Genomic DNA, 22,065 nt, shown 5'->3' on the forward strand with positions numbered 1-22,065 from the left:
GTCAAGAAGGAGCCCTTCCTATGTGTCTATGGTATTGAGGTTTATAGTAAAAAACTGAGAATTACCTAAATGTCTAACAATGGGATTTCAGTTAGACATGAAATATGCAGAGTACTGTTTATCCATTGCAGTTTGTGCATGTTTGCAAGATATTTTAGGAGAAATATATAATACTTACACTATTATGTTTCCAAACATTGTGTGCATTCCACCTTTGTAAGCAGTGAGGCCAGGCTTGATGCCAACCCTGGGGAGACCAAGGCCAACTAAGGCTCAGTAACTAGATCCCATCTCAGAAAAGTGCAAGACAAAGCCACCACCTGCATATGCCTGTCTGGACTTCCTATTAGGATAGAATTCCTCTCTAGAAGTCAAGAGTTTTAACTTCTGAATTTGCAAATTTCTCTGCAATAAACGTACCAATTTTATGTTCAACAAAATATGATTTTGAATTCTTTTTATTTTTTTTGGTTGCTGTTATTTGGTTTTGGGTTTTTTCTTTTCTTTTTCTAGAGGCAGGGTTTCTCTATATAGCCCTTGACTGTCCTGGAACTTGCTCTGTAGACCAGGCTGATGTCAAACTCATGGAGATCTGCCTGCCTCTGCTCCCTGAGTGCTGGGACAAAGGGTGTGACCCACCACCAGGCAATTTTGAATTCTTAAGAAATGTGTGGAGAGGAGCTCTGGCCAGTGAACTGAGTTCCCAACCCCTCACTGTTCAATTCTAAGCCTCTGTCTTCCCACCAGCATCTTTCTGGGTTATTTTTATGCTGAATGAAAAGCTCACTAGAACTTTTACGTTGTGTGTACACCTCCAGCTTGTCACCCACACCCAGGCAAGTTGATGTGATTTCTAAGTCCAGAGCTGGAGGATGGGCCACCAGGCCGGCATGGCAAACAGGCCACAGGGTAGTCCCTCCAGACAAAGTCCTCTGTCCTGGAAAGGAACTCCCTAGACACCACTGTGCATCACCAGACCGCAGCAAAGTTGGAAGGGAAAGAATGCTGACTTGGTTTGTGCTTGGGCTTCTGAGCCCCTTGGCTGCTGGGGTGGCTAGCTACAGGCAGAACCGCGGGTCACAGGGAGCTGAGTCTGTGGCTGCTCTCCCCACCCCGGTAATTCCCTTCCCTCCTACAGTCAGTTCACTTTTCTGTGGCATTAAAGCTCAGCTCATTTCAGCTTTGAGTAGGGTGCATCTCTGGCCTGGAGAGAGACCAGATTGTATAGTTAATGGAACGTCATGTTTTTTCAACCAGGAGCAAAGACTGTATAATGATAACCCAGAACACCACAGTAACACAATAGGGCGTTATTAGCAGCTCTGGCAACTGGGCTGCACAGGGCTTTACACTGATGGAATTTCATGTTTATATAAACATGCTTTTCTGGTTATGGCTGGGAAGAGTAATTTGCTGGGAATTCAATCAGGGATGTGAAAAGTCAGATTTGGAAGGCCCCTGTCCAGAGAAGAACAACAGAGCATCTTTTAAATCTCCCAGGGGGTCTTCAGTACCCACCATGGACATGGTTGTACTTTTCCTTCCTGGCAGGGCCCTTTGTCACTGCAATGTGCATTTACACACCACATATTAATCTTCTTCATGTAGAAGGAGAAGGCAGATTTTTCCATCTCCAGTCTCAGGGAAGTGCTGGCCATGATACGTGTGCCATAAAGACTTAAAAAATAGAATAGTAAGAAAAGAGCAGGGGTAGGGGGTGGGGCTACAGGGCGAGACTTACTTTTTACTCAACCTAAGTCTCTATCTCCTTTCCCCAAACAAAGTAAGCCCATCTTGTCACTTTCTCAGATTTCCACTGGGTGTTTTGAGGTGTGCTGATTGCAGGGTTGTGAGGGAGTGTGGGACCCCAGGGACATGGACACTTAAGTAATAGATACGGAGAAATATTTGTCATCCTAGACTGGAACCTGCCTATGTAGAGTATTGTTTTTCTGTGGAAAAATCTGGGTTCCTAACAATTAGCTTACAAAGGAAATTTTGAAAGTCCAAATTTAGGTGAGCATCCCAGCCTCTCGTGTGCTTTCGCAAGGCCCGAGGTAGCTGCTGGTAGGTAGACAGATGGTCCCTATTTTGTAGATGGGAGAAACTTTTGTTCAGACCCCGACCAACCCATTGTTAGAACTGCCTACAATCAGGACTAGATCCTGACAGAGCAGCAGAGCAGGACCTTGTCTGCTCTGGCCTCCCAGCCTGACCCTTTCTCCTCATCTTTACCCTGTGCTCTTGGGCTGTAATGAGAAACACATGTCAGTACAGCCAGTGAGATCCAGTAGGTTCCAGAAATTGAAAAATCCCTGCACCATGATTCAGTAAATCATGGAGCCCAAGCAGTTAAGACTGCTTAATTATAGAGCAGCTACTGGACCACTGTTCATCAGTTACAGCTGGTAGGAAATTCACATGCTCCTGCCTCCACCCCCTCCCACCTCCCAGAGACCTGGGGCTAGTGATTCTCACTCTGGGGTGTGATCAGTGCCTGGGAGTATTCTGCACTTTGAGGTTCCATAAGTTAGTAGTTTGTTCAGATTGAATTTGATGGAAAGGGGAAATTCAAGCTTGTAGATGTGTCAAGGCACACTGATGTACCTTGTTTTCTGAAACGCCTTGGAAAGTCATTTAGAGTGATGAAAATGCAAAGCTGGCACCATGTGATGGAAGCAGAGTGCCTTAGGGGATACCTGGAATATGCTGCAATACTTACCTTGAAAGACACCAGGACAAACATTTCTCCAGGGCCAGGATTTTATTTTGTGCAAATATTCCAGCAGTTTGGTTCCAGGTTTGAGGAGGGCCTATGGGGCCAGGTGATAGTTTGTAGGACTGCCTACAAATAAGAAGACTTGGTGTGTAGACAGGAACCAAGTAAGATGAAAATATTTGTTTTGTGTTTCTGTCGGGGTGAGTAATTTACCAAGTAATTTATGTCTACTTTTCTTAACTCTGGAAACCTGGGAAAACTCAGTGTTACACTGAGAATAGAGTCCTGTGTGGGGATGGGGGGGGGTGGAAGAAGGCATCTGTCCTATAATTATCACCTGTAATTATTCCCCAGTGTTTAGGGACAAATTCTGTCAGCCCTTGGACAGGCAGAGCTGACACAAAAATGCAAATTAGACTCATTTTATACTAATATAAAATGGTGTCTGTTTTGGGTGTCAGAACAGGAGGCGAGATCTAGCTGCTTGTACTAATTTAATTATTCCCGAACACAAGACAAAGAGGATATTTGGACATTTTGACATGTTTCTCAGATATGCCAAGTTCTCATTGAGAAAGTCACTCAGTTTCCTCCGTTACTCTTGGCTTATTCTTTTCCTGTATTTGGCATAGGTATGTTCTCAATAGTGATCAAAGTGATTGAAGTACTTTGGCCCTGAAAAGAAAACTTGGATAGCACAGTGCCTACAACAAGCCGTGTCCTGTCCTGGGAGGTGCAAAGAAGGCTGAAGCCGGAAGCAGTCTGGACTGGTGGCCTTTTTAGGCATAGGACAGGAGAAGGCCCCTGGGAAGCCAAAGCTGAAGGCTCAAGTGAGGATCTGGGGCAGGGCAAGCAAAGTCAAGTTTAGATCAGCAGGAAAAATAACAAGTGGCTGTCACAGCCCTGGCTCCCTGCCAGGCCCTATGGTATAAATGGTGCCCGTACAAGCCTGTTTAGCCTTTGCAGGCCCGTAACATCTGTACAGTCACCATCACCACTTCACTGGTGGGGAGACTGAAGTGTAGAGAGGCTGGCCGAGACCACTTTCAGTGGTAAAGCCAACCTCAAACCCACGATTTACTTGGAAAATGCAAGACTGAGTAGTCAAAAGAACATTAAATTAGGGCAAGCTACGCTATGCTGTGGTAACAAGCAACCTTCAAGTCTCAGTGACAGGATCCACTCATGGCTGTCCTGGGAGTTAGGACTGTGGGAGAGCCAAGGTTGTTCCTTCTCCATCACAGCTACAAAGAAAGTAAATGCTGGAGGAGGGAAGGGACTCAGATCCTCCCACTCACAGCCCACTGACCCATACTGGTCATGTGCCCTCACCTTGTGGAAAGGGATTGAAGAAATGAATGCCACAGGAAAGAAACGCCACATCTGTGTGGGCACTTGCTGCCTCTACTGCAAACATAATTATACACCCCACTGGCCTGAGTAAGCAAGAATAGCAGCTGAGTAGGATAAGGAGCCAACACATCCGGCGGGGGTCAGTTTGGAGCTCATCTAGAGCGTGTTAATCAATTGGAAATTACTACAAGGCATGGCATTTCAGATCTACCTGGGAGGTGGTGCACCTCTCCTTTCTTTCCTTCCCACTCTCTCCATACTGGAGAGGAAAACCTTAATGCTGAGGCAGGAGTAAACCTGATAGTGTGGAAAGAGGAGGGAGACATCAGGCGTGGTTCTCTGTCACCAAGATGTTCCATGGATATATTTGAAAGACAAGAACTTCTCTTCATGTAGTTGGTGGAACCCAAAGGGAATTTGACAGGCTGCACAGCGAATACAGCCCTGGTACACTGAGGCAGCTGGGTTAAGAGTTCTCACACAGAGGCAGATTCAGAATGTGACTCTGGGGTTTTAGACTCGCACCAGTGTTTCCTGATGGACATGAGGTTATAGCGAGTGAGACAGTTTTTTCATTATGGAGTGAAGGGCACTTAGCATTCCTAATCTTGCTATCTAAATATCATGATTCTTCCTGACCATTGTGATAACCAAAAATTAAAAGATGCCTCTGCATTTATTTTTAAGAGCCACTAGGGTTGGTTCCACTTTGTTGGTTACATTTTGTTGAGAATCCCTGATAAAGGTTATAGAGTAGAGCAACAACATGCTAAGCTTGTTGCTTCCGGGGCTGGAGAGCACTTGCTGCTCTTCCAGGGGATCTGGGTTTCACTCCCAGCACCCACGTGGTGGCTCACAGCCACCCTGAACTCCAATCCCAGGGATTCTGATGCCCCCTTCAGGCTTCTGCAGGCACTACACATGGGCACAGACATATCCATGCAGAAGCAACCCCCCTCAACAAATTAATTGATTAAAAAAATTTAAAGTTTTTTATTCCTAGTACCCAAAGATCTATCCCAACAGAAGTGATCATGGGGTGGGGTTGGGGGAGTGACAGTATAGAGAACCAATGAGAAGTGCTGACCTTGGAAGTGAATATGCTAGAGCAGTAGTAGTTCTCTGGCCAGGTTGGGTCCAGTCTTCACTGGGACAGGCACTTATGTTTAACAAGCACTTCTCAGATGATTGTGGTGTTGTAGGTCCTTCACTCTTACAGTAAGCTGTGAGGCTGAGTATAAAGACAAGAACAGCTGCCACTCTGAGATGATGGCCTTCCTCCTTCCTGGAGAACAAACGGTAGCGGAAGCAGCATGCTCCTACAAACTGAACTCCAGGGAGAATCCTTGCTTGGGTGGCGATGAGGAAGCCAACATGATGGGGAGGACGGAGAGCTGGTGTAGCAGGTGGACCACTTCTTGTCCGTTAGTATTGACAAATCCTATCTTGTACACACACATACAAGCCATGATGCTCACTAACTAGGATGGACCTTGGCTCCATTCCCATCAAGATTCCAGGGTGCCTCAATCACAGGGTCTGTGAATGCCAACTTTGGGGGTAGACAGCCCACGTTTTAAACCTCAGCCAAGCACTATGAACCTGGGGAAATGGTTTTAAATCGGTTAACCCCTCTGATGCTTCTTGTTAATGAAACAGGCATTAAAATTTATGCTCATGGAAATGTTCTAAAGATTAACACCTTTAACCAACATTTGGCAAATACATACCAAAGGATGCGAGGTGGTAATATTAAAGATGGCGGTGCTGATACTGATGGTGGTGATATAGAGACAGTGACAGGGATGATGGTTAGAGACCTGAAGGTGATAGGGATGATGGAGGTGATGATAACGACAGTGATGAAAGTGGTGGTAACTGATTGTGACCAGGATGATGGTGACCGGGATGATAGTGATGGTGACAGATAATAACGATGGTCATGAAAATTACAAGGGTGATGGCAGTGGCGGTAGTGATAAGAGTTCATGATGATGGTGATGATGACAGGGATCATTGACACGGTGCTTGATGGTGACAGGGATGATCATAATAGTGGTGATGGTGAAAGAGATGATGATGTCATGATGCTGACAGTGGTGGGTGATGGCAATAGTGATGATGGCAACAAAGAAGATGGCAGGCATAACAGAGATGATGACATTGGTGGTCATGGTGCTAGTAGTGATAGCTACCCCTTAGAGAAATGTTGTGGTCCTCTAACAATGATGCCTCCCTATCTTCCAAGCAATGAATACTATCTGGCCAGGGTGAAATACATATCATATCTGTTCATTTCTCCTCCTTTTCTTCCCACCCCTGTGTGTGTGTGTGTGTGTGTGTGTGTGTGTGTGTGTGTGTGTGTGTGTGTTATGACAGGATCTCATGTAACCCAAACTGGCCTTCAACTCCTCCTGACACGCCTACCTCTGTCATTCAGGTACTGGGTTTCAGGCATGTACCATCACGAACCTGGCTCAATTCAGTATTAATGAAACTGTGCTAAGCCTTAGGAATTATAACGAGATATCTCTTTCTCAAGGAGCTCAGGGTTCAGTGGAAGAGACGAACCAAGAGAAATTCAGTGAAATAGTTTGGGTTGATAGGAGAGAAATTTTTGCAGGCTTTAAAGAAGACTTTAAACTTTGGACCAGGAACTTGGAAATTGAGCAAGATTTTGCCAGATTATAAAGAAGCAATGTACGGGAAAGCCGAGTGACGTTATCTGAGTGTGAGTGTGATGTGACAGGGAGAGACCTTAGGAAGAATTTGGATTTTATCCCTCCAGCAATAAGTTTGTAGACTGGTAATTTCTTTTATTTAAGATTAAGAATTTCTGAGAGCAGTGGTGGTGAGCTTATGTCTGTTGGTTATATAAATCACCTGTTCTTGTGGTGGGGACGGAGACAAAAGAATAAGTGAACCTGGAAGCTTTTTGCTGTGAGAGGAAGATGAGAAGTAGGCTGGGTGTGTAGGAGGGGAAGCTGCCTCGGGAAGAAACAGGTTTCAGGATGCTAGAGAACCTTGTCACGGATGGGCAGAGTCTGAGCATGTTAGGGCATTTGGGTGGAGACACTGAGTAGGCGGCTTCATTGGAGCTTTGGAACTGAAAATAAAGCCTTGAATATTGTTAGCCCAAGGGCAGCAGTTAAAATGTAGGCACGGCTAATAATTAATATAAAGATGATGATACAAGGACTTTAAAATGTCAAGAAGAGGTGGGGTTTGAAGAGGAAGATGGCCAAGGTCCAACCTAGAGGACTCGCCAATAACTGTTGCCTAGGCAAAAGAAGAAACTGCACTCAGAAGGGCAGAGCAGGGTGGTGGGGAGAGGGGCAGTGCAGGACTGTAGCCCCGGGAAAGAAGGGGGAGAGAGCCAGGGCAAGGATGATTGTCTGCACACTTGCTCTAAAGTCATCTCCTCTTGTGGTTCTAGTCTCAAAGTATGATGCTTCTGTAAGCCGGGAACTTCCACTGAAGACCTGGGAGCAATCCTTCCTCATGATGCAATGCCTTGTGTGTATACCCACATCTATCCTGGGTCTGCCATTCTCCACCTGACCATCACTTTAGCTCAGGGCGCCACTGTTTTTACCAGTTCAGTGAACTCTTCCCCAAATTGATCTCTTTTTATACCTCATCCATCTTACTCTAATACCAAATCAATCTTAATAAATTAATTTATTAATTAATTAAATAAAAGCCAACACCCACAAATCAACCTTGACATCAACTTCCACCTCTCATATATACTCTGAACACACTTAAAGTGTGAATGCCTTGGTAAAATACTCAGGACTTTTCTTGGGTACTATGTAGTTCCCAAGTTTCATCTCTGACCACATCTCACAACTTTTAAACTTACACTGAAGCCACTGTGTGAGTTCTGTAACTAAGTCACACCTTTAGCCGCAGTGCAGTTGTCCACACTCCATCTCCACCTAAGTGAAGCCCACTTATCTTTAAGGACACATGAACTGTGGGGCTTCTTATGGCCCCCAAATAATTAAGAACAATCACCCCCTCTGCATTGCATCTTTACTTAAAATCCTTCTCTTGTTCAGAATCTCCCAACTCCAGACAGCTCCTCCTCTCTGACAGCAGTGGGGCAAGGAAAACATGCTTAGTGATGGTCATGAAACATCTCATCCAGACCTTATTTTGTCCACTGTCCTCTGTTCATTGATGTAGAACCCCATTGGTGTACAAAGGACCTCCGGGGATGACAAACATTTATAAGCAGCATCCTGATCAGTTTGCTGTCACCCTGCCCATAAACAACAAGTCCAGGGTTGTAGAGATTGTAAAGTAAATGAGAGAAGAGCACGAGATCCCAGTTGGAGCTATGACACTCCAACAACCAAACAACCAGCAGGCAAAGTGAGATCGTCATCTAGTACACCTGAGGTGGTAGGAACCCTTGGATGACCTAGGTGGCCAAACATCCTGACTTGCCCAGGAGAAGCCTAGTGTGTTTCTGTTGCCCCAGCGTAATGTAATTAATAGCTTCCTCTTTGTCTCTCAAAACTAGCTCCATTTGGGTTTTTAGTTATATGGTAATTGTGATTATTAACTGTCCTCAAAGAGGGAGCAGATGGAAGACAAACCTGTGGTTAGTCTTCCGCCCTTTCTTCTGTTAATGCGGCAACAGTCAGCCATTTCAATGCCCCAGTTTTAAGCCTTTCCTGGGAAGACTCACTCTCACATTCCCACATCAATGTATGGAAATTCTCTATCCGCACCATGAACTGCAATTGTACATTTCCTAACCCCACCATGGGGAGGCAGTATTCCACAGTAATCATGAGCACAGGGTTAAATGGTGATGACTTAGGATTTGAAGCAAAACTGTGGATCACATTCCAAGTCTACCGCTTAATAGCTGTGCATCCTTGAAGAAGTTACTTGGTTTCTCTGTGAACTCAGATATCTCACCTGTAATCAGGGAAATGGATGGATGGTGGAGTAGGGCAGAGAGAGCAGAGCTGGCCACACCCAAAGTGCCAACTGCCATTGCTAAATGGCAAAGAATGCCAAATGCCAGCATAGAGCCTGCTGTTTGTAGGTACTCAGAGTACAAGGAGTCTTGATTATTTACCTCTGTTGACTCCAAAGAACATAGAAGGCATGGGTGACTAGCTGAATGAATGTATTCTGTAAAGAGCCTCAAGAACAAGAAGACAGAGATGTTTTAGCAGAAATGAAGGCATTGGGGCCGGGAGAAGATTCAGCGGTGCTCACTGTTGGGCCTGATAACCTCAGTCTGAGTTAATTCCTTGAGACCTATAGCAGAAGGGTAGAACCAACTCCAGCAAGTTGCCCACTGACCTCTACGCGTGCACTATGGCATGCATGTCCTCCCACAAATAAGTAAATGTATTGGATTTTATTTTAAATGAAAGACATTGATGGCTCTTAGAAGTGTTATTTGGGGACCTCATGAGTGCAGCAGCTAAAACGCAATGATCTGAGGAGTTTGATGAAAGGGGAGGAAGGGAAGAAAGTTGTGACTTTAGGACAGGAAGGTCGCCATAGACAGCTTCACCAGGCTCTTGCCACCATCTAGAGATGCCCCATTCTCCGGACAGAGGTCTTGGGGAGTGACTATGGAAGCCTGCATCACATCTGGGGGATAATGACACACAAAGCCTCGAGGGTTAATATGAGACACAAAGCAGATGGACTGGGTTTTAAAAAGGTCAGCCAGGGTCTTCTTTCAACCCTGTGGCCAAGTTAAAAAAAATAGAGAAATACTTCCAAGGGTTTCTTGAACAGTATCAAAGCTACAAATAAATTTGAAGTATGGAATAGTAAAGAATGGGGCCTGAGTATGAAAACTATCCCTTGGAGCCCAGATGCCACTGTCTGCTGTCACTTCTCAGAGCGGCTTGGCGGGAGAGCTGAGGGGAGGTCCTGGCACAGAGAAAATGGCCTGGGCATCTTTGGGTCAGGGATTCTATCCAGTGTGGATTCCAGGGAAATGGGAGCTTTTCTCTTTGATTATGTGGCTGCAATAGGATCCAGAATGGGGTCAGGTACAGCCAGAGAGAACCTCAGGCAGAGATCAAGAAAATAAGAGGAAAAAGTGGGAGTGGTGTAAATGTGTCCCAAACCAGCAGACAAACCTCACAAGGATAATGTTTCCTTGTATCAAGGCCAAGGTCAAGGGTCAAGTCCATCCCCATCTCTCCCTAACCTGATGAAGACTGTCATCAAGACTTTAGCCTATCAAGACCATCCGCACCACCTAGGTTAAGTTCTCACAGGAGTTTAAAACTGTAAGAGGGCACAAACAGTAGAACTCTTTGTGTACAGTCATTTGTTGTATTTTGGAGTTCAGTTACACTTCATAGTCAAGGGTGAAGTTGGAGCCTAAAGAGTTCAACACCTTAAGACAGGTGATTAAATAAAATTGTTGAGGCAAAAGCAACTAAAGGAAGTCTGTTAGCACCACCTGGCTTTAGTGAAGTAAATAAAACAAGAATTTGTGAAATGGGAGATAAAATATGCAATAGAAATCAAGGGATCTGGGACAATTGATAAAGCAATAAGGAAACAGTTAACAGCACCCAAGAAGCAATGAGGAGCAGAACTGGCCATGCAGAAAGTGAAATTGTAAAGGCGAGCTTGAGGAGCTTAATTTGAAGAGGAAATAGATGTAGTTAGATGAAAGTAAGGAGGGGAAGACAATAACAAATGACAGGAATAGACATCCAGAGTGCCGGATAGTTCTCATTGCTGAAGAACATTCTGGAAAAATCATTTGCAACTTAGTGGAAGACAATGTTTCTGGCTAAAGGAAAGCTTGAAAATACAGATTGGACAGGTCCCTCAAATGAGAATCAAAATTAATCATTTATTGGAAAAGACTAATATGTAGACATTTTCTGGCTAGAAATTAATTTTCAAGGCAAAAGAAGAAAGAAAACCACAGGCTACCCACAAGGGCTCTCAAACATTAAATGGGAAGAATTGTGATTGCTAAAATTCACCTTTTATAAGGGGTAAATTTTTTTTGGTGTCACTTGCAAGTGAAGAAAACATGAAAGCATTTTCAGATAGATACAGATTGTTCTAGAAAGGGGAGTTTTATTGTCTTTTTTAAATGGAGATCATCCAAAAAGCTAATTGAGATTTACAGAAACATTTAAAACATAATGTTGCGTCAAAGAAGAGATGATGCATGTGGGGATGTGAGACTGTGGTTGTAGCTCTCAGATTGCTGTACTAGGAGGACTGAGAATTCATGGCTGGTCTGGGCTGTACCCAACTCTTAAGCTAAATAATAAATAAATAAATAAATAAACCATGCCATTTGAAGCCTTTTAAGGGAACAAGAGATTCACTGATATTTTCAATGTTGAATTGATAACTTTATCAACAAACAAGAACAGTCTATCATGAGAAAGAAAATAGGAAGTCTTTGGGGGGGGAAGCTTATACCATATCTAAATGTTAAAATACTTGGAAATAAAGACCACCTCCTTGAAAAGTGCCCAAAGCAGAGTCAGTTCATCTAAAGAACCTAAGCAGAAAGTATTCCAATACTAAAATTGTGAGGATGGAGCTTAGAACACTAACGGTGAATGAAGTATATTGTGAGTGTATGTTTGCATGTGTGTGGGTGTGCAAATGTGTATCTGACATTAATTTCTAGGAATAGAATTTATTTACAAATAGTACAACAAATAAATAAATATGATAAAAGACAATTTCCCCCAAGAGAGACAGAGATTGGCTTCTTCTGTCTATGATTCACCAAGCACTCTGCCAAATGAATTTTTAAATGGTCCTCAGATTACCTGATCTTAGACAAATTCTTAAAACATAGGAGTAGGTAAAAAAAAAGTCTACAATCTTCCTAAAAGTGAACAAAAGATCTCCCTACCCCTCCCCCAAAAAGTAAGACTTAGATTGACATTTTTTTTTTTTACTCTAGAACATCAATTACTCTAAAAATCTCAGTAATTGTAGCTCTTGAGTGAATGTGGCTTTTAAATCCCTTAGCTAGCCTTCTCAGGCATGTAGTTTTCAAAATAAGTGCCATCCATGGTCCCTACTGAAAAATTACTTGAAGATACTGGTATCAAAGTGGGAAATATATTTAAAATAAGATGTAAAAAAGGCACAGTCCAAAGAGACAGAAGTATGTAATGGCCCTTACAAAGTTCAGTGAGATTACAGAGCAAAATGCAAGACTTGGTTGATTTTCAAAGGAGAAACTACACATTTTATCTAAAATAACCAAAATTTCTCTTATTGCATTTACAGAAGCTAAGAAATGTTGTTTCTTGCTCCCATCCTCCTCCTCCTGTCAGACTCATGTGCTTGGGTGAGAGACAGCTAGAACACCCTACACTATGATGATAATTACCTCATGTTATAGGTTTGGTTTTGTTTTACCCAAAACCCTTTCAAGTGATATGCTCTACCTTTTATACATGCATTTCCTTGAGGGAGACCTGGAGAGCGGGGTCCTCTGGTTTTGGACACATTGGCTCAAGGACTACAATTTCTGTGCTGAACTTTCACAGCTGGCACAGGTGAAGATGAGTATCTTCTCAGTTTGTTTAGGAAGTTGGCATCTACTGAAGATAGCATCATCAGGGACAAAACTTCCTACCAATTTTGAATAAAAACCTTGAATCCTAAATTTGAAATCAGCAAAATAGTAGTGTAGTCAAATAATAGGATCTTAATGCCTGATAAAATCCTGGGCTGCACAGTGCTTTGACTCTTAGAAAATGTGCCAAGATGGCTGCTGCTTTCTTTGTGAAGAAGGAAGCCATGGCATGCTCTTGTCTGAGTCTGAACGATGTCTCTGAACACTTACACTTTCTGAAGACAGGATATGAATAATAATTAATGAGACTGATTTAATAAATATGTTCTAAACGCTATACCCCATGGAGAATAAACTTTCCTTTCAAATGCCCATGCAATATTTATTAGGTCACAGAGAATCCCTCATGTTTCTATCCCAAGACACAGCTTTTACATCCACATCCTCAGTAACAAAGAACAGGAAATGAGCAGCAAAGTACCCCAGAACCTCATCTATCAAGAAGATGTTTGTGGTTTTTTTATATCAGTATGTGGAAGACAAAACAATAAGTTCAAAAAAATTAGAAAGTTCCAGAATGGAAGAAAGTAGCTGTCTAGGACAGAGGTTGGCAAATTATGGCCCAGTCCCTGTTTTTATAAATAAAATTTTGTTGTAGTATAATCATGTTCATTTGTTAGGGCTCAATGGTTGCTTTTATGCACACACACACACACACACACACACACACACACACACACACACACACAAACAAAATGAGTTGTTGACATGGAGAACATATGTCACCCCTCGCCCCGAAGAGGGCCTAAAATAGTTAATTTCTGTCTCTTCACTGAAAAAGCTAACTGGCCCCTGAACTAAGAAAACATCTGAAACTCAGTAGGGATGTGCAAAGAATATCATGAGTGAGGTGGCTTTCTGGGTGTTTGCCTGTGTGGTTGGGACCCGTGCCCTCGGTGAGAAAGGCTGGCATTTGGCCACATGCTCTGTCTGTTATTACCATCTTGAAATACTCAATAACTTTCCAACAAGGGCGCTGAGTTTTCGTTCTGCACTAGTCCTAACTGCTAACAAGGGAAATCAAAGGAACAATAAGTATTTCTAGAGTTTTCTGGTTACTAAATACATTAAAACTATAATGAAATCTTCGGCCCTCTCTTGTCTCACTGTCTGCCTAACACAGCTCACTGTGAGGTGGGTGCCTGATAAAGGGTGGGGGCGCTTGCCCCCTTTAGACCCAGTATAACCCCTCCTTTTAGCATCTGCCCTCCTTTCCTCTGAGGTTCTCAAGGAGCAAGGAGGAGACTCCATCAAATTGCCTCTCTCGGGTGCACACTTCTTAAGCAAGTGATGCAGAGAGGATCACTTCCTGTGCAATTGCCAGAAAGAAATGCAGTGCAGAAATTCACGACATCTTCTCCGTTATGTGTAAAGGGCATTGTACAAAAAATGCTCACTTATTGGTGCTATAAAAGTGAAAAGGGATGGAAACCAGGCAGTGTGCAAGGAGAAGACATTCTACCGCTGTCCGATACTTATGTTGAATGGAGAAGATGCAGAGGTGACAGATGATGTGGGCAATGTCATCTAAGGAAATGAAAATGTGGTCATAGGTGAAGAGAGCAGGGTCCCTGGCCTTAGTGTTCATGCCTGGGAGCAGGTCATTGCAGAGTGGGCAGTGCCCGTGTTCTGACTGTGGTAAGAAGTGAACCTTGTGGTGATCCACCTTATCTTCCAACTCTGCATTTCTGACATTGATGCTTTGATGATGTTGTATTTTAAAGTCCTGTCTTGTGGACGCTCAGTGTATGTCACTTCCCCACAAGAGACAACATTCCACAGTAGCAATCTTTGGGTGACATTGGTCCACCCCTTTTTAGCCTTCTGGAGGATAACTGCAGCTCTGATGGAATCATCTCTGAACCTGGAGAGTGTGAGAAATAGATCCAGGGCCATGAAGTTCAGCTGCGGAAGCACCTCTTAAGGCAATTTAATACTTCTGTCTTAACAAGGGTGTCACTTTTGTGTTGAATCTGTGACAAAAGTACCAGTAGCTCATGTCAAAAATGTGTGTAAGCTTTTTTTGGTTGTGTGCATATGTGTGTACATTCATGTGTGGGTGCATATAAGTGTGTGCAGTGTATGTGCATGCATGTCTGGGTGTGTGTGCATGCATACATGTGTATACATACGTGTTAGTGTGTGTTGTGTGCATATATTTGTGTGATGTGCATGTGTGTGTGTGTGAGAGTCTGTGCGGTGTATGTGTGTGTGGTGTTTGTGTGGTGTGTCTGTGCAGAGTCTCAGTGTGTGGTGTGTATATGTATGCATGTGTATGTGTTATGCATGTGAGCGTGCTTGTGTGTGTATATGTGTGTGATATGCGTATATGTGTGTGCACATGAATTTGCATGTGTGTGGGGGGGTGGGTGGGATAGGTGTGTTGGAAAGGCAGAGTGGAGGAGAAGGGAGTACCTCTCTGGGTAAAATACCTACTGAATCATCATCCACAGAAAAACCCTGATATCCTAACATGGCGCCTGGATGGTGCTTACAGTCGACCAGAAGTTCCCTACAGCGCTGTTTTCGGTTACTTTCAACAGCACAGTCTGGTTTTTCAATCTTATTTTGCTTCATTTCTTTGAGAAAGAAAAAAGCTGGCAATATCCCAATAGCTGATTTCCCAACTCTCTAGCTGCATTCTGCAGTGTACGCGTCATTGTTTTCAAAGCCATCAGTTGGATTGACTAAGGGGAAGTCACATGGCAGTGGGGAGAAGTTGAACATCACGGCTGGTAGAGGCTTCACAGCCCTAGAGGGTGTCCCCAGACAAAGGACAAAGAAACATGTCCAGTGGCATGGTTTGGATTGGAACTGGTGTCTGGAGAAGGGCAAGCAAGAGTCAACAAGGTCCAGGAGGGAGACTTGGCTGTGGCCACAGAAAACAACTGATAAGCCTGGGCCACAATGGGCTCCAGCTTCTTAGGAAGAGGAGAGGAGAGGGTGGGGAGAAGCTGGGAAAGAGTACAGTGGCAAGTGGCCTTTGGCGCTAATTTTGGGTCCACCCAGTGTCCCTGAAGTCTATTGAACATATCCATACCCACCCAGGATTGTCTGGGACCCCAAGAAGGCCACTGGCATCAATGTCTTAAGCCAGATGGGACTAAGGATGAGTGGGGCCTGACCATTTTGTAATCTCTATCTTAGTTACTCTGCCCTCCCTGGGTAAGAGGTTGCTGGTGGTGGAGCCAGCCACACGCTTGCTTTCCTTTTTCATTACCCTCTGGTTGCTGGTATAGCAAATGTGTTTTCTAAGGCATTTAACCTCAGGAGGGTTAGAAATTCTCAGAAACAGAAAGAATGCAGTTTTGTTCAGAAAACAAATGATAACATTTGAGGTTCTGCTTTTGCCCCCTCTCTTTGTGTGTTAGGCCTTGGACGTGACTGAGAGCAATGTCAGGTTGTTCTATACAGAACCCCCCACAGAGTGTGATGTCAAATATTTCTTGGCTTCTTATTGTATTTCAAATGCTGGAGACAAACTAGAAAAACAAAAGTAAGTAAGGAGCCTTGGAACTGCCCTCAGCAGTGATCGTTCTTAGAGACCTAGAGTGGACGTTGGTGGCTTCCCTCCCTGGGGGATGGTGAGCCCTTTTTCAGAAACCCATCTCAGTAGCTACTGGAAGAGGACATTGATCTTGGCTCTGATTGGATCCCAAGTATATCAAATGAATCTTCAACAGAGAATTCTGCAATGCTGTCTCCAGGCAGAACCCCTGGGAGGCTATTTTAATTCCAAATTTTGATGAAATTTATACTTGCAGAATAGAGACACAAAATCCCAAGAAGAGACCCTTGACCAACCCTGTCACCACTCAAACCCACCAAATCCAATGGAAAACATCTTTTGGTTCCATTTATATTTGAGTTTAAGAGGAAGTTTTTGTTTCTACTTGCAGCATGGATAGCAATGGCTAGGTTAGTCCAACACAGCTTGGATTTAGGTAGTAAGTCTTAACCAGACACGTGTGACACGTAAGATATCATATAAGATTAACAACACACAGTTGGGTGGAGAAAAGTCGAACTTGAATACAAGCTGCCATTTTCCCAGCCAACACCCGGCTTCTCCTTGTTGGGATCAGGAATCTGCTTCTGAGTGAGAACGGCCACTTCTGAGCTACCAGGGGTCAGTTATGCTGGGAGTGGCCAGCCTCTGTGGTAGTTTCAAACCAGAAAATCAGTCACAAGGCCAAGCAAGGGCAGATGCGCAGAATGGAGCCTGCAAAGTCAAAGAATATGCATTTTTCACTACTGAAGAGGCAGGAGCTCCCCCACCCCCACCCCTGGTTCCCGTGGGTATTTTCCAGAAGGGAGGAGGAAGAACAGAGTGCTAACCTATTAGTCCTGGGTTGGGGAGGAGGGCTGTGGCTGTGACAGGTCAGCCTCCTGAGTGGGAGTTTGGGTTCAGCTAAGGTTGTTAGGTATGAAACCCCGTTGTTACACGGTGTGTTAAAGGGCTCCTCTCTCTAGGACCTGAATCTCCACTCTCTGTGGCCCGGTTTCTAAAGGAGGTCTGACGTTAATGTGGTACACTGGAAAGATTTCCTGGGGCTCATGGTTTAGCGGTCATTCCTGGTAGGCAGCATGAGAATGGTGGAGAAAGTGTCTCAGTGGGGGTGGCAGGGTTGGGGGGGGGACAGAAGAGGGGAGCTGGTGTAAAAAAATGAACAAAAGTGCATTATATATATGTGTATGAAATTTTCAAAATAATTAAACTAAATATAAAAAATAAAAGGCCTAGAATAATACCTACCGAGAAAAGAAGAAGAAAGGGAAAGAAAGTGCTTCACTGCATAGCATAGGGTTGGTACACAGTTTGAGGAAGAGACCAGCATCCATGATCCCTCTTAAAGCCCCGTCCCCAGTGACTAGGCTATTAGACAGGATCCACTCCTCCCACAGTGCATAGCTGGGCACAGCTTTTAACACGTGGGTTGTGGGGACAGCCCAGACCCTAAGCATATGGTACCCCGTTTCTTTCTGCTTCTGTGTCCTGTGTACAGTATACACCTATGACCTTTGGGACACCTGGTTACTAGTGTACAGTCTTAAATACAGATCCCTCCCTGGTGTGCTGAATCAGTTTCATTTACATGGCACAAACTGAGCATTTCTGGGTGAAAAGAAGTGAAACAGAAAAATAAATTCTCTTCAGAGAGATGGAAGTAAAAGGAGAATTCTTAGTTAAGGGAACTGGCTGCTGTTGTAGAGGACCAGAGCTCAGTTCCCAGCACCCACATGATGGCTCTCAACTCTATCTGCAGGGGATCTGCTGCCCACTTCTGGCTTCCATAGGTACAGCACGCATGTGGTACACTTACATACATGCAGGCAAATACTTACACACATAAAATAAAAACAAATAATTCTTTTTTAAAAAGAATATTCTGTAATGAGGGAGCTGGAGAGTTGGCTCAGCTCAGTGGTTAAAGGAGCTCAATGTTCTTCTAAAGGACCCAGGTTCAGCTCCCAGCACCCACTTTAGTGGATTCACAACCTCCTGTAAGTTCAGCTCAGCTCCAGGGGATCTGATGCCCTCATTTGGCCTCAGATCACACTGCATGTGCGTGTATATCCCACCATACACACCCATGCAAATGTGCACACATGTCTGCACACACATGTAACCACATAACACAGAGAAATAAATAAATAGATGTCATCAGACACCAGTGGAAAATGTTTGCAATATGAAGTGTCAGAGCAGAAAGCAAACTACAGCCTCAGCTATCAGAAGGGCAGGCAGACGGGGACTCTGCTGGGCAGATCTGTGTGTGAAAGGGAAAAGGCATAAGAGATTTGAGTAGACAAAGGCTAAGATAGTCCCACTATGAGAGTCTGAGCATGAACCCTGTGGGGAAACAGACTAAATCAAGGTGATGGGAATAAGATCATAAAGCAATATCAGATTCAGGAGATTTAAAAAAAAAAACCTTCCAAGTCAAAATCCCACAACTGCCTATTTTCAGAGAACACTTTTCCCTCTCTTGGGTGAGTGCGTTGCCTTTTGATATAGTGAGAAGCTGAGCCATTTTCTTCATTGTTCTGAATAACCACATTAGGTTCAAGAGATTTTCCTGCATGCTTAACTTTCAGTCCCTTAAAATGAATTCCACCAACTGGCCAATTATTATTTAGGTAACCTGCTAGATTCATTTCTCCAACAATTTATTTTAAAATTCTACAGATATCTGTATGTACAAATGAAATAAGACTTGCTGTGTCATTTGTTTCGTCAGTGTCTTAGTTCGGGTTTCTATTGCTGTAAAGAGAAACTATGACCATGGCAGCTTTAACAAGTAAAGATTTAATTGGGACAGGCCTATGATTGTCATGGAAGCATGGCAGCACACAGGCAGACTTGGGGCTGGAGAAATAGTTGAGAGTTCTACATCTGCATCTAAAGGCAGCAGGGAGAGAGTGTGACTTTGGGCCTGGCCTGAGCATCTGAAACCTCAAAACCCATCCAGTGACATACTTCCTCCAATAAGGCCACAGTTCCTAATAGACTCCCTCCGGGTCTATGGGGGCCATTTTTGTTCAAACTGCCACAGTCATTTTGCTAACTCCATTCAATGGAATTGGAATAGGGTCTCTTAGAGGAGCACATAAATGTAACAGGGCCATTAAGACCTGGAGCCAGCCTGTGGTCTGTTTGGGCCCCAGGATTTTTATTTGTCTGCTTTGCTTCATTGTAAGAGTTTGGAGTGGAGGACAGGCTGGCAATGGGAGATGGATTTGGAGGAATTCTTCAAAACTTTTAAAACAGCCTTTTAGATAATTTCCACATTTACACCAGTTTCAGGAAATGAAGGGACCCAGTTAATGGGTTGGTTCTACACAGAACTGAAAAGAAACAGCTCAAAGTGCTAACAGAATGCCACTTTGTCCCATAGGTCAGGAAGCGTGCTGCACCACTGGAATGAAATCTACTACTTCGTGGAGCAGCTGGCTCATAGATTCATCAGGTGAGTGTCACTCCAGAATCCCTTCTCTCACTGCTGCTGGTGAATCCAGCCCATCTGCTGTTCCGATAACTCCCAGACACTGTGGGAATGCACACTGAGCCGACTTGTGCATAAGGTGTCACAAAACGCTAGGTGACCAGCTCGTGCCAGTTTGCTTACAAACTTTCTGGTTTTTAATATGAAAACACCACAGCCCTGAGCAAGCCGTGGCTAGTCACATGCCCCTGCATCTTCTCTCCGTAGACTTGACCTCATCTTCCCAGACGGGTTTGAGTACAGTCATTATGAACTGTGGAGGTGCTACTTAAGGATACCCGCTAGTAAAGGAGGTGACATCACACTGTGGGATCACACAGCTTTCATGGATGCATCTGCAGCACATTGTCAAGGACCTTGGTGCAGCTGGTGTGAGCATTGTGGGTGCTGATGCAGTCTTGTTGGTGGTAGATGGTCTCCATGGAGACCAATGTGAGTGAGCACAAAACCCTTCAGTCCACTTCTATAGTACAGGGTCCTCTGAGCCCAGGGTAATGTCACAGTCTCCTCCCATAATTAGTTATTGAGCAACATGCTCTTAACTCCATAACAGGAAAGGAAGGGTGGCCTCAAATCTGCTGCAGGAATCACCTAAACCCAGGTGACTTAGGAAAGTGGGGGTTGAGAGAAAAACATGGAGAAGTACAGACGGGAGAGAGACAGTGTATGTGTGATGTTATACAACATTTAGAGAAATCATTGAACTTTGAATTGATAGGAGAGACTTCCCAGTCTAGCTTGAGAGACATCTGGGGAGCCTCATGTTGAAAACTTTGGTGAGAAACTTCTGCCTTTTGGATCATTTCACTTTAAAGCCTTTTTTGTTATGGAGCCAAACATCCTGTCCTGCACTATTACCCAGTGACCCTTTGAAGTGACATAAAGCACATCTACATCCAAGTCCTTGATAGCTTCTGCTCTGTCTCCACTAGCTGTCCTCATTTCTCCCTCTGAGCAGAGGAACCAGTAGGAAAGGATCCAGTTGGGCGAGATGAGTTTTGAATCTGAGCTCCCTGTGCAACCCTAGCCATTGGCTTAACCTTGGCTGAAGCTGAGGTTCCATAAAAGAAACATACAAAGATGACGTGTGTGCACACCCAATTGCCCAGTATCTACATGGAAGTGGGCATCCAGCACTGTCCACCAGGCCCATCAGCAACTCCATACTCCTCACTATATTAAAATCAAAGACACGGGTGAGGCTATGAGAGAGCACTTACCCCAGTCCCCTGCTTTACATATGAAGAAAGAAAAAACCAGGAACATCTCCAAGGTTTACTCTTAGACCTCAAGGTGCTTTCCTATGGCCTCCTCCCTGTGGATCCCTTGGCTGTGGACTCTGTGTCAGTCATATTTCTTGTCTCTGTGACAAACCCCTTGGAGAACAGCCTAGAAGGAGGGAATTTTGTTTGGGTTCATGATTGCAGAGGTTTCGTGACATGCTAACTCCACTGTTCCCAGACTGTGGTGAGGTAGAGCTTCCTCACCCAAGCATGTGGTGTAGCAACACTGCTTCCCTCATGCTGGGCAGGAAGCAGAGGCAGCATCAGGCAGGGACTGGAGACCTAACAGAACTTCAAGGGAATGTTCCCAGGACCAACTTATTCCACCCTCCACAGTTTCTCTGCCTCTCAACAGACTGTTCAAATGTTGAATCCATCAATGGATTGAGCCATCAATGAATGTACGGTCCTGTGATTCAATCTGATTGCTTCTCTGAAGCCCCATCTCTGAATGTCGCTTGCATCAGCTTCAAAACATAAGTTTTTTAAGGAAATGCTTCATATCCAGACCATAGTAGACCCCCTGTGTGCAGGGGCCAAGACTGTCACAGAGTTTTGTTTCTGCAACAGCCCAAGGACTGTTAGCAGTGCCAGGTACACTCTTGAATAAGTGGAGGGAAAAAATAGCATTGTCAACAAATGGTTCTGGGGAAACTGGATTATCTGCATGTTGAAGAATGAAAGTAGATCCAAATCTCTTACCCTGAACAAAAATAAACTCCAAATGGATCAAGGAACTCAACTGAAGACCTGAAACTCTGAAACCACTACAAAACATAGGTATAGGTAAGGACTTTCTGCACAGGACTCTAGTTACTCAAGAGATAAGGCAAATAATTAACAAGTGGGGCCTTGTGAAATCAAAAGCTTTTGAACAGCAAAGGAAGCTGTCAATCAAGTGAAAAAAAGGCAAAGGCAGATAAAGCTTTTGCCAGCTACAGGTCTGAAGGAGGAGTTATCTCCAAAGCATACAAATAACTCAAAAAGTGATCACTAAGAAAAAAAACTAAGGAAATGGAATTGAGCAGAGAGATTTCAAAAAAAAAAAAAAACCAAAACAAAATCAAAAAAGGTATCAGG

General features: G+C 44.0%; 1 protein-coding gene across 1 annotated transcript in view; it reads left to right on the plus strand.

Annotated features, from left to right (window-relative positions):
- Antxr1 (ANTXR cell adhesion molecule 1) overlaps positions 1 to 22,065 on the plus strand; it is a 185,784-nt gene that overhangs the window by 2,999 nt on the left and 160,720 nt on the right. The window contains exon 2 of the mRNA XM_027428734.2: positions 19,595 to 19,666. Within this exon, the coding sequence (XP_027284535.1) occupies positions 19,595 to 19,666 (72 nt within the window). The remainder of the gene's footprint in view (positions 1 to 19,594; positions 19,667 to 22,065) is intronic.

The sequence above is a fragment of the Cricetulus griseus genome, chromosome 8 (genome assembly GCF_003668045.3).
Source record: "Cricetulus griseus strain 17A/GY chromosome 8, alternate assembly CriGri-PICRH-1.0, whole genome shotgun sequence".
NCBI lineage: Eukaryota > Metazoa > Chordata > Mammalia > Rodentia > Cricetidae > Cricetulus > Cricetulus griseus.